Source organism: Octodon degus, unplaced genomic scaffold (genome assembly GCF_000260255.1).
Source record: "Octodon degus isolate 3935 unplaced genomic scaffold, OctDeg1.0 scaffold00131, whole genome shotgun sequence".
NCBI lineage: Eukaryota > Metazoa > Chordata > Mammalia > Rodentia > Octodontidae > Octodon > Octodon degus.
This window is the reverse complement of record NW_004524707.1, coordinates 1,706,392-1,719,172: the sequence shown is the minus strand read 5'-3', so window position 1 is coordinate 1,719,172 and position 12,781 is coordinate 1,706,392. Positions and strand designations below refer to the sequence as shown.

Genomic DNA, 12,781 nt, shown 5'->3' with positions numbered 1-12,781 from the left:
TTCAGTGGTAGAGCACTTGCATGGCATGTGTCAGGCCCTGGGCTCCCTCCTCAGCAAAAAGAAAAAGTCTGTGCATAACTAAATAGCTAACTCTCCCTCCACCAATCCTGCTTTGGTTTCTGGCCTAATACCTGGCTTATAAGCTTATGACTGTAGGCATATAACTGACCTACACTTGCAAATAAGGAGAAAAAAGATGTAGCTCACAGTTCTTGCTTACTAGTTTGTCTTCCCACCAGGGCAGTGTGCTGAGGGAAGTATAAAATTCTCAATTTTTTTTACAGGTCTGAATTAAGTTATAGCTAGACTGAGTTAGTGAGCTGAATATACCACTTTATGAACCGGAAAGTGAAAGCGATGGAAACGAGCCACGTGACCCAACCACTCCCCTGCTACCGTCTGGTTGGAAAGAAGCCAAGAGATCTGGCAACCTGGTGTGGTTTAAAAACAACAAGCATCTTTTATTCTCCTTCCAGTCTCGGTGTCCAGAGGCTATGGTTAACAGGTTTTCAAAGTGCAAATCATTTCATTCCTCCAAAGCCAGAAGGGAATAAAAACTGTACATCATCTCCAATCCATATTCATCAGGAGCGCCCTGGGGCTTGTCATCCTGCTGGCACTGGGCCAGGTTTCAGGGTCTGGCGGAGAGAGGTCTGTAGGCTTTGGGACTTGGTGTCTGGCCCCTTGAGATGAGATTAGTTCTCCAATAACCTGAACGGCTCTCGGGGAGGCAGCAGCACGCGGGTGGCGCGGGATCCCTCTAGACAGCCGGCTTGGGTCTGGGTGGAGTTAAAACCCTGGATGTTGCTAAAGGCCACAATGAAAGCTGGGGGGCAGAGGGAAGAGCCTGCCGGACAGGAGTGAGACTGGACAGGGACTGCTCCGGAGCATAACACACAGGGCTTAAGCAACAGGAAAAAAATGGAACATGATTTCTCCCAGTTTGTAAGGGCAAAAGAAAAGAGCACTGGGTCACATGGGGAGTGAAGGGCCCAGGGCCCAGCTCGCCCTGGGCGCAGTGTTCTTCCTCTTCTCCCAGCAGCGGGTGGAGGAAACGGGGAGACAGACACGTGACATCTAATGAGCCCACCTGGTGCGGCTGAGCATGGTGGGAAACACACAAGACTGAATCTCTGACCAGACAAAGGTCAAGGAAGACATCCAACACTATTGTTTGAGTAAGAATTGGAAAAGAGAAGGCAACTCTAAGAAACAGTACAAAACCAACTTGCATAATGTGGCCAAAGTTTTAGCTGTGAGACTGCCAAGGAGGCTGGGGCTGACAGACAGTGCAGGAACACACAGGAGAACACGCTGCCACAGCATGACGCAGCGAGCCGGAGCCCTGAGCCTCCTGTGTTGCTTCACAGCAGCATTGAAGACATGCAGACTGTTAGGCCCCATGAGCAACGCAGGAATGGGGATTAGGCCAGGGGTGAGGCTGGGTAGTGGGAGTTGAGTTGTTCAGGGGAGCAGAGAATGAAAAGCAGCGCTTACTTGTTGATGTTTGCAAGATAAATGTCAGCTACGTGACCCCCACTGGGACAGCTGGCCCCCGCTCTGGGTGTCACCTTTTCTTCAGGTGGTTCAGAAATGACCTCAATCTCAGACTTGGGGCTGGACCTCTCCGTGACACCGTCCTCGCTGGGGTAGCAGGGCAGGCAGGCAGGTGGGGGGAGAACAACAACACAAAAAGCAGTGTTAAATAGGTGAGATGGCCCCCCCTGACGTAAACACGCCCCCGCATGGCTTTGAGGCAGCAGGCAGTACCCAGTGGGGCCAGCTCTACAAGCAGAGACAAGGACATCTAGGGGCCTTTGGAGGATCGCTAAATAAACATAAATAACTCGCTGAGTTCTGCGGGATCCTCAGCTCCTCCTGAGGGCTTGGCTAGGGGACGCCTGGACTGGAGGCATCTGCCTTCTACTCCACGCTGCTTGCCAGGGGTGGCCATGCAGGGCCACCTCCTAGAGGAAGCAGAAGGAAGTCCAGGTGGTAGTTTATGTGCTGAGGTCCCAAGCACTGCTGGGTAAGGACAATCAGCTCTGTGGTGGCTCTGGAGATGCCAGCATTGAGGGAGGACACAGCCACACGGCCACACTCTTGTAGCACACTTAGCCCAGCTTAAAGTGTCCACGCCGGCCCCAGGTCTCCACTGTTCTCCAGGCCCCTCTGGCTAGTGATCACAAAGAAAGCCCTTCTCTCCTAGCATTCATCTTCTTGGTCCCGTAGTGAAGTCATAATGCTAAATTTGGGAGGGTTCTGTCTGCACACAGATCGCCACCAGATTTGTGATGTTATCAACACAGGGAGGATTTCCCTGCAGAGCTGCAAGCCGGGAAGAGGTTGGGAGGGTGCAGACTCATTCAGGATATCAACCTTTAAAAAATAATAGTAAGGGAAAGACTAAAAACAGTGACAATGTCATATCCAAGGGAAGTGAGTAGGGGCAAAGGGATAGGGAAGAGGGCTGGCCTGGGCAATAGGGGATGTTCTTTCAGCCCAGTGGACAGTGCTTCAAAGGGTGGGGACCAAGTGAGAGCACATCTAATGAGGACTCAGGGACCAGCTTAGCTTCCCTTTGTTCCCAGACATCTTTTCCTTCCTTCTCCATCTCACCCAAATCAACCTCATGTGGGTTAAATGAACTGGGGTCACTTGTACAGGGTGCTTCACCACACTTCTGGGAAGTGACCTGTCATGTTCATGTGGAGGCAGAAGAGAGCCACCAGCATTCCGGTAGTTGGAATGTACATGGTTTTTTTTTTTTTAAGGTGGTGAAATAAAAATGTCTCCCTAATCTAGAAAGGCAATTTATGAGGTGACATCAAAGCCCACATTACCACTCCTCAGGTGTATGTGTGGGTGCTAGCTGGCAGGTTCATAAACAAATGAATGACAGAGTGATTCAAAGGGGGATCAGAGGGGAGAAATTGAAAAACCTTCTCCACTGAGTTGGGGGGAAGTTCCTCTTCAGGGACCTGTGAGCCTCAGGCCCCTTTTGTGCTCCTGGGAGGGATGGTCCTATAGTTCCCAACTGAAGTCTCACTTCTATAGTGCAGCCAGGGGCCACCCCTAAATGTGTCTGTCCCTACATACGTGTCTTGGACCACGATGTACTGATGGGGGATGAGCCCATCGATGCCATTGTGCCGGCCTTCCCACCAGTCGTCAGAAGCCCTCTGGTAAAGCAGCAGTGATGCCCCTTTCTTGAAGGACAGCTCTCGGGCTGTGCGGCCCACGTAGTCAAACTTGGCAATGGCCTCTATGGGCTCGCACTCTGGCAAGGGTAGAGAAGGAGGAAACACACATCGTTAGGACCTACGGACTGAGGAAATGGGGTGGGAAAGTCCCCTGGGTGTACAGTGCGGGAGGGTAACCTGTATGAAACATAAGCAGGGATGATGGCAATTCCTGTCCAGCCCATGCTGTCACCCTGAACGAGCTGTGTCCTTCCCTGCCTCTGCACCACTGTCCCCTCACCTTGACTTCCTCTCTTTCGTGAGATGTGTGACAACCCTGTTATGTCTAGCAACTCCTTTGTGTTTCCATACAGTTTGGTATGCTGATCCCTCTATGACCAAATTTGCTATGCTCTAGTTTTAAGCATTATTTCTTTTCTGATTATGTAGTAACTCCACTAATTACAGAAAATTTATCATACTATATTTTAAGTAACTTATTTATGTTACCCATTCTCCACAGTAGAATAGAAGTTTTTCTTTTCTCTTAAAAGAAAATAACTGCTGGGAAGATAGCTCAGTGGTCTAAGTGCCTGCCTGGCAAGTACAAGGTCCTGGGTTTGATCCCTGGTACCATATGCTGTGCCAGGCCAGAACCATGCCAGTCACCAAAACTGGGCATGGTGGTGCATGCCTGTAATCCCAGTACTGGAGAGACTGAGACAGGAGGAACATTACAAGTCCAAGCTGCATTGTGAGACTCTGTACCAGACAGACAGACAGACAGACAGACAGACAGACAGACAGACATACAGAAAGAAAAGAAAAGGTTAAAAAAAGATAACTGGTCTGGTAAACTATGGAAAAACACACAGGAAAATAAACTGAAACATTACAGTGTACTTTTACTTTTGTGTAGGCTTCTGTCTCACTCATAAGTGGGGATTATAAAGTGCCCTGTTCCTGAATGGGTAGGAGCAGCCAATGGACGCCACTCTGTGAACGTGTGAGAACAGCTGTGTGCATTGGTCACTGTCCTCACCATCCTGTCTGCTCTAGGCTGCAGGTATGGACTAGACAGTGAAGAGAAGATGCCCAGAAACCTAGATCCTGAATGTCAGATCTGCTGTGAAGTGGAGAAGAATGCTGGACAAAAACAGGATCACAGCCAGGAGACGTGGTGCGCAACTGTGATCCCAGTAGAAGGTGGATGCACGAGGGCCACAAATTTGAGCCCAGCCTGTAGCAAGACCCTGTTTCAAAATTAAAAAATAAAAAGGGCTGTGGCTATAGCTCAATGTGAAGGCCCTGGGCTCAGTCTCTAGGACGGCAAAACAAACACAACGGCCATGCCCACACAGCCTGGCTGGTCACTGTTAGTCTGCTCCTAACAGGCTGGGCCGATTTCACTACAGCAGGCCAACCAGAAAAGGTCTCCCTAGGTTTCCTGATGTGTTCTCTACACCTTCACTGCCACTTGACCTCTCTGACCTTCATTTTCTCAACTGGAAAACAGTGGTCCTATCTATTTCATTAAAGATCAAGAGACAAAATATACGAAGCCTCTAATAAGAGTTGAGATGAGGCAGCTCTGGCCCAATACTAAATTCCTTAGCTCACCTACTCCCCTCATAACGTAGCAGATGACCTTCCTCCCACCAAGATCTATGTAAGCTATCCTAATGTTTTTCTCCTTTAAAAGTTGGCTCAGGACTGCAGAATTCATTTGAAGCCAGGGAGGAAGCAGGCAAAGCCCTGCAAACAGTGCCATTTTATTCTTCTGCCCAGAAAATTCTGAAGCCCCCCGTCAGCTGCTGTGCTTTCGCAAGCCCAAGTGATACAGAAATGGAGGTGTGGAGCTGTTTGAAGTGGGAAAATATGCTGGCTGGACAGATCCTAATAAATCACAGGGACTGCAGAGAGGCTCAGGATGACAGCTGAGCATTCCATTTGGCCCTAGGCACATCGTCTGAGTGAGGAAAGGGAGGTTTTTCCCGTCATCCAGGCAGCAGGCAGATGAGTGAGCAAGGGGTTCCTGTGTCCTCCTATTCACTCCCCTGGCTCACTTCTATTTGTTCTTGGCACTCAATTTTCTAGTCCTCACGCCTGCTGGTTTTCAAAGTATCTCTTTTTCCCTTTGGTCTTCACTCCATTTGGTAGGAGTTGGGGACTCAAGAGGGGACCAACATCCTGCAGTACCCAAACTGGACAAGGAGCTAGGAGGGGTCTAGCTCTTCACCTCTAGTTTAATACAAAGCCTAGTCTAGTGGGGTATGACCCTCCTACGAAGGGAGAGACGAAAGACAGGACAGCTGCCTGCTGTCCTCAAGGGACGGCCAGCACACAGAACCCGACTTGCACTGGCAGCCCCACCGAGCAGGAAGCAGGAGCTCATACCATCATCACTTGTGTGGTGCTCTGTGGTCACATCCTGGGTGGAGTCTTCAGCTGAGGTAGTCTCTCCATGAGGGCTATCACTGCAACAGAAGAATGACCAGGATGTCAGTGACCGCTTGCAAAAATTTCCTCTTCCCCTATGGACTGCCTCCTGGGAGCAAGAGCATCAGATCAATCCAGAGCCCACTACACCTGGCACATACACACAAAAAATACTAGTAATGAGACCTACAGCTCCACTGGTCCTTTACTCTAGCTCCTGCTACAAGAACTGCTGGAGACTATGTAGGACTTAGACTCAAGGGAAGCCTTTAGAAGTTATTGAATGAATTCTTTAGAAAACACAGAACAGGTCATGTCCTCTAGGGCTGATTCTCTAGTTGAATTTGTTCCTGTTTCCTGACGAGGGACTACAGTAGAGACTTTCCTGTCAGATCCAGCTGAATCAGGTACCACTATGTGACCCTGAGAACTATACCGTAATCTCTTTCCTGCTCGCCTCAGTATCTCACCATATACTGAGGACAGTGCTCTGCCCTCCTCCGAGCGCTGTGTCAGGTGTTAATGATACCATTTAGCAAAGCATTTGGAATGCTTGATAAAGTGGTTTTTCTTCTCTTCTTCTTTGTCCCTTTTTTATTTTATTTTTCTTTTTGTTGTACCAGGGATTGAATTTAGGACCCTGCGCTTGCCAGGTGGGCGCTTAATTCTACTGAGCTATCTCCCCAGCACAAAGTTTTATTTTTCCCTTTTTTCTTTTATATTAAATTTTTGCATTGCTGAGGTTGAACCCAGGGCCTTGGGCATGTGGGCAGGTGCTCCACCCAGTTAGCTACATCTCAGCCCCTCCTCACTTTGTTCACCTTGCTTGATGCCCTCAGATACTTTGTGCTTTAGTGTGAGGCATGGGTTTGATGGGGATGAGAGGGAGAAGGGGGAAAAAAAAACCAACCAAAAAACAAAACAAAACAAAATTCATCTTTAAAAAAAGTCTTTCAGGGTAGAGAATCAAGAATGGCCAGTGGAAAAGTAGACAAAGACACTGTTTGTACCTGAGGTTTCTACCTCGAGCAGTTCACAGGACCGAGATGGCCTTCCCAGATGATGCCCACCAGCCCCAGCCTCTCCTTCCCCAAGGTACAGGCCCTGTAATCCCAGGGTGCTTTGCAAAGATGGAGTGACCAGGACCAAGGGGGCTTCTCTGACTCCACAGAAATTCCAGGAGAGCACTAATAGGGCTTCTTCTCTGCCAAAAATGTGAGCATAATTCCTTATGTTTTCTAGGCCTAAAGCCCCTTTGATAAGTGTTGTGACATTCTGGAAACTGGGGCTCTCAGGGTGCACAGGGCAGAGGCAGTCCTTTCCACGTGGCTGTGTGCTCAGCGGGGAGTTCTCAGACTGCAGGAAGCCCCGGTCAGCTGGTTAACTCCATGGCCCCACCCTAGCACCCACTGCTGGATCTGGCTGGAGCTGGAGAATCTGCATTTCTACCCAGCCCAGCGTGACCTGGGTGCTACTGGTTAGAAGCCAATGTGCGGGGCTGGGGACATAGCTCAGCAGTTTAAGCCCTGCCTGGCAAACACAAGGTCCAGAGTTTGATCCCCAGTACCAGGGGAAAACAAAACAAAACAAAAAAAGAAACCAATGTGGCAAAATGATAGTTCCTCAGGTCCCTTCTGGCCCTAAAATCCTATGTGTCTCTCATTCCAGACCCCAGCCCTCCCTGCCCCAACCCCCAGGCCCACAGTACCTGAGGACCAGAAGGAGCTGCCACATACCCTACAGGCCGTTCTAGAACACTGCATTTCTGTTTCAGCACTGGCAAGAGTGGAGAAATGGGTTTGCCTATAGCTGAGGGGAGGACAAGTAGCCAAGTGGGGGTCTGTTTCATGGACATTCTCCAGGAGCCTTGGAGATCCCCTCTTTCATTGTCTTAGCCGACTTTGCTGGCACTTCTCTTCCCAGAGGAGGAGAGATGGGGAGCCTCTGAGTAGGTCTCAACCCATGTTACTGAATACTGCTCACCTGCGCCTCTGGTCTGACCTAGACTGCGACTGTGGTGTAATAAACGTAAAATGCACAACACCCACAGATCTGTGGAAAAAATGGACGAAGGTGCATACCTTTCAGGGGTTGGAGAGGAGGGGTTCTGTGCTCTGGGAGGTCCAGAGCCTATGGTGGTTTGCTATTTCAGCATAAGGGCAGACATTCTGCCTGACTTCACTCCTCTGGAGAGGGACAAAAACATGAGTCCTGTGCACAAGGCCTGCTCCCTAGAGTCACCAGCCCCTGGGCTGAGATGAACTGACCGACATCCCTACGCACCACCAGCCATCTATCAGTGACAGAACCTTTCTCTCCCAGCCAGTCAGCTGAGGTTCTTTCAGTTTGGGCCCAGACCTGGACTCTGCAACATGGCAGAGAAGTGAATCCAGAATGTCACTGCTACTGGGATGCTCACAGGTACAAATGTCACTTTTTTTCACTCTGTAGGCAGTAGGCTGTGCTTGGGGGTCAGGGAGAAAGCATGGCCCATTTGGCCTCTAACTAAGTAAACGTCATCTCCTGGCCTCCCCTACCTCAGTGGATAGCAATGGGGCTGGCTGAATTGGTTCCAGATGTGGACTTCAGCAGATTCTGACTTGGGCTGGCTTGTCCTTTCAGCTCAGGCTGAAACACTGTTCAGGGGAAGGAGGGAGGGAGGTGACATCAGGGGTTATGAGAGACTCAGCTATCTGCATTTGGTGGAAAAATGGCACTGTGAGCGTATCATGGCAGGCTGTATGAGGAAACAATGGTGCTGGGTACTGCAAGACCAGAGGTAAGGCTGTGTCCCCCTCACTGAGGTGCCCTCTGGGTTATGGAGACCTCCTCTATAACATGGAAACAGATTTTCATCTGTTGGAAAATGACTGCATTATCTGCCCAAGGGAGGGGGTGCCTAGCAGCGCTGTGCCCCAGGGATTCCTCCCGGCCCTCTGTTCTCAGGCTCTGCCATGAAAGCCATGCCCTGTGGAACGTGATCCTGCCTCAGGGTGGGATGAGGTCAGACCTGTCCCAAATGGAGCTGAGTCCTCCCCCTCTTCACACGTTCTTAGAGCATTCTAATGTGGAAATTACATCTCACTACCTAAACTCTCCTGAGTAAGGATGGATTCCCTGGGACCCAGCGCTGCTGTTCTCAACGCACAGCACAGAGTGGAGGCCGAGGGGGGGCTTCTGACTAACGAACAGCAGTTTCACACACAACCTTGCAAAACCTCCTTTCCTGGAGTATTAGCACTGCTGTGAACACTGTCACGATCTTTCACAATGGCCCCTCTCCACTCAGAACTCATAGAAAAGGGAGGTGGCAGGTATTCCATAGGTGGGCTGAGGTGGGGCTCTGCTTGTAACACTGCAGGCCGTGGCAGCTGACAGGCCCAAGTGGGGCTGGAGGCCCTGGGTGTTTCCCTTGGCCATCTGCCCCGCCATGCCAGTGTGTGCTGGTGACTCTTCCCATCTCCACCCTGATTCCCTACCAGTAATCCTCCATGCTTCCTCCTCTGCTGTAGACGGGGCCCTCCAGCTCCCTGGGGTTGGGGAAGATGTTCTCGTGCTGGATGATGATGGTTTTGATCAGCTCGTTCACGTGGGCTTGGCAGGACACCTGGTCATGGCCCTCCGGCACTGACATCAGCGAGGGCCCAAAGCAGATGGCGAGGTTGTAGGGGTCCATCATGTTCTCTTCACTGAACTGTGATAAACTGGAGGAGAAGGCAAAGGGGGCAAGCTGGAAAGCTCTCGCATGAATGCCCAGAAAACACAATCACAGGAGGCACTGCCAAGGGCAAAGGCAGAAGGTCCGCAAATTGCCACCTGCCTTTCTGGGCATCAGAGCCTCCCAGAAAGTCACCTGGGGACACAAGAGTGACCACCAGATGGTCATTCACGAGCCAGAGAAAGGTAGAGTGGAGGTACTTGCTTATAAGTCTGACCTGTCCCTCTCTCCAGCTCCCCATTCAAATCTACCTTCCTACCTCCTCCTCCTCATCCCTAACCTGGACTTTACCCACCATATCACTCTCCCTAGAGAACATGTCACCCTACAAAGCTTAGTATTGTTCTCGAAGCCCAACTCACTGAGCCACCAGAACAGACAGGGAGCCTCGGCTTGCCCTGGTAATGGGCACTATGCACTGTGTACCTTCTTAACAGAGCAAAATAATCAAACTATTAGGGCTATCCCACTCCTGCTTCTAGATTAATTAAAAAATAGCCAACTGATTAGCCTTTCTATTCCACTAAGACAGTGAATTTCTTTCTCAAATGGCTATTGCAATTGTTTCTCACTTTTGTAATATTCTCTTACTGCCTCCAGGATTTATGCAGGAAAACATCAGTGCGCTGTTCAGACTCTGCTAGCGCTTCCTTCAGATGTGGGCCGACTTCATCCTTGGCTATTCACTTACCCCGGGAACTCCTGCTGCTCAGCCAGCAGTTGCTCACCACACCCTCAATCCAATCCTGGCCAAAGATCCAAGGCCTTCAGTGGGCCACGGTGCCTGGTAAGCCCCTACTGGTAGTTGCCTAGTTGAGTCCAGAATGCTAGCCCAGCTCTGGCCAAATCCCTGTGTAGCTCACAGAATTGTGAGCTCTGTGAGGTGTGTGGCCTGCCCCGGACACCAGCGGGCACTGTTTAGCAGCGATTCTGACAGGTCCAGCCTTCTGTAGTTGTTCTTCTGAACTGAGTGGAATTTTCTTCCTAAGTGAGTAAAAGTCACATCCAGACTCATGTTACAAAGCTGGTTTTCTCCCTTGTTTGAGGCTATTCTGAGGCGTACCTCAGGCCCATTTGAGAATCACTGCACAACACGCAAGGTGGTGCCATGGATATGAACCCCAGTCACGGGAGAAAGAACTGAGAATGCTTGTTCTCTAGGACCTAGCATTAAATACAGGAGTGCTGGAGGAGGATACAGATCCAGTGGCTAGACTGCTTCACAGGAGTTCTTAGGATTTAATTTTATAATCCTTCTCTGCATCCTAAATTAAAAGGAAGTTTCTAAGTCTTCCTGCTTACCCTGGATGAAGAGGAAAGGAATGGTTGGGAGATAAGACAGTTCAAGGCTACTGTGGAAGCAAATCCTAGGCTGTCCAGAGACAGGGTGCCTCAGCACCCTGGTTTCTCAAGCGTTTTGGTGAAACTACAAGAAAGAAAACCAGTAGTTTCTGGGAAACCTGGTGGCCAAAAGGGTACGAACTCTAGCCCCTACTGTGTCAAATGAAAATGCTATGACACATGAGGAATGATGTGATGCTTACTAATGAAAGAACTGTTCAGCTTATAGGTGGCGACAGTGACCAATGGGCTTGAGGGAGGCCTTAGCTTCTTGGGCTGTGGTCTCATGAACTGAGGTCCATTCTGTGACTTTCCATAAAAAGCAGGGTAAATATGCAAGGCCATGGGTTCAATTCCCAGTACTACAGAGGAAAAATAAAAAGACCATGGTCCCTTTCTCTCTAGGGGCTGACCACTAGCTCTTAACTACTGTATGTAAGGGGCATAGTTTTCAAGAATGTGGCAAGAGGGCCAGGCACAGTGGCTCATGCCTGTGGTTCCTGAGGCAGGAGGACTGCTTGTCCCCAGGAGTCTGAGGCAGGCCTGAGAAAGTGTCTCTGTCTCAAGCAAGCAAGCAAACAAAAATGAATTTGATCAAAAAACAGGTAATCTATCCTCTCCAATTCATATGTGTGAATATACAATACATACAATTTTGTATAACATGTCATGATGTTAAAGCCAGTGTAAGATCTCAGTCATGGTATATTTGTATTTAAAGAAAGATCTAAAATAGAGAGCACTGATAATAACTTCCTGTTTAAAATAAGGTTTTGTTTTTTTTTTGTGCTGACTTATCTTCATGCCATCGCTTCTAAGAATTAAGCTGTACCTCAATAGCTTTAATCCATTACAGTGGTGAATTCTCCTGATTTGAACTCATCTTCCTCTTCGCATCCTAAAAAGGCTGGGCACTATGGTTAGGAAGCAGGGCTTTTAGAGTGAGGAGGCAGTCAGGATTGGTAAGCGAAAGCATGCTTCTCAGCATGCGCTTTTCAGGATATTTTACTTTTTGATATGTGCCACTGTCTGCCTGAGTGAATAAAAAGGCAAAAACAGCCCAAGAAGTTTAAAGTAGGCATAGTTTTGGACTCCTGTCTCCATTGCTTACTAGTTCTACAGCACGGCTGTAGTTCCTTAGTTTCTTGACTATAAAAGAGGGGTGAGGATCTGCCTCCTTTATGAGGCTGCTGGGAAGACTAACTGGGGTGCTGTCTGAAGAGCCCTCACACTATACCTAGAACATAAGTGGTGCTCATAAATATTTTCTGTGAGGAGAATACTCTGGTTGCTTTTTGATAAGGCACCCCTATTCTAGTCAGGGAACAGAGGGCAGGGCTGCTGACCTCTGGCAATGATTAAAGCACAGAACTCTACCCATCTTCCCCAGCAGGTATTATCTAATGAGCTGATCTTGACTCTAGACCTCAAAATCAAAATCTTACATTTTCAGGACCCTAAGCTTTGTACAGATATTTTTCTTCTTTTTTGGTGCTGGGGATGGGATCCAGGGCCCAGTGCATGTGAGGCAAGTGCTACACTTATGTCCCCACCTTGACTTCAGATTTGAAAGAGAGAAAAAGCTGTGCTGTGTGGATGACCCAGGCTGGGAACCATGACGCCCTTAACAGACGTCATTTGTACCTGCTGTTTCCGAATTGCTCGTTTCTTCTCTACCCCTTCTATGGAATGTACTGTTCCCCCAATGTGTATGTTGGAGCCCTAGTGTGACTGCATTTGGGGGCAGGGCTGTAACCTGATGGGACTAATATCCTCTAAGGAAGAGGAAGAGATAACAGAGCTCTTCCCAGCATACACAGAAGGCCACAGTGGACACAGTGGCAGGTTGGTGGAGCACACTTCTGGCGCATGGTCACAGAGGCGAAGCCTTGGGTGCTGCGGATAGGCCCTTGCCTGTCCCTTCCCAGGGCTATGATCTAAGCAGCTCTGCCCCATCACACCCTCCTATCATGATGCTTCTGCTTACAGCCAGCTGACTAGGGAATGGATTCCCCCAAACTGGGAGATACTAAGCCTTTCCTCTTTAGGTTGTGTCAGGTATTGTGCCAAGCAGCTAACACAGAGGCTGACTGTAAACCAA

At 49.3% G+C, this 12,781-nt stretch overlaps 1 protein-coding gene across 7 annotated transcripts in view; it reads right to left on the bottom strand.

The window, feature by feature from the left end:
* The window catches only part of Srgap2 (SLIT-ROBO Rho GTPase activating protein 2), a 301,879-nt gene that overhangs the window by 7,983 nt on the left and 281,115 nt on the right, over positions 1–12,781 (bottom strand). For 5 of the 7 annotated variants that reach the window (XM_023701145.1, XM_023701146.1, XM_023701144.1 and 2 more), the window contains exons 18-21: positions 9,101–9,325; positions 5,580–5,659; positions 3,100–3,280; positions 1,498–1,644 (exon numbers count right to left, since the gene is read on the bottom strand). In XM_023701145.1, the coding sequence (XP_023556913.1) occupies positions 1,498–1,644; positions 3,100–3,280; positions 5,580–5,659; positions 9,101–9,325 (633 nt within the window). Of the gene's footprint in view, positions 1–435; positions 1,168–1,497; positions 1,645–3,099; positions 3,281–5,579; positions 5,660–9,100; positions 9,326–12,781 lie in introns of those variants that run through there. The other 2 variants (XM_023701148.1, XM_023701147.1) reach the window with 2 other exon arrangements.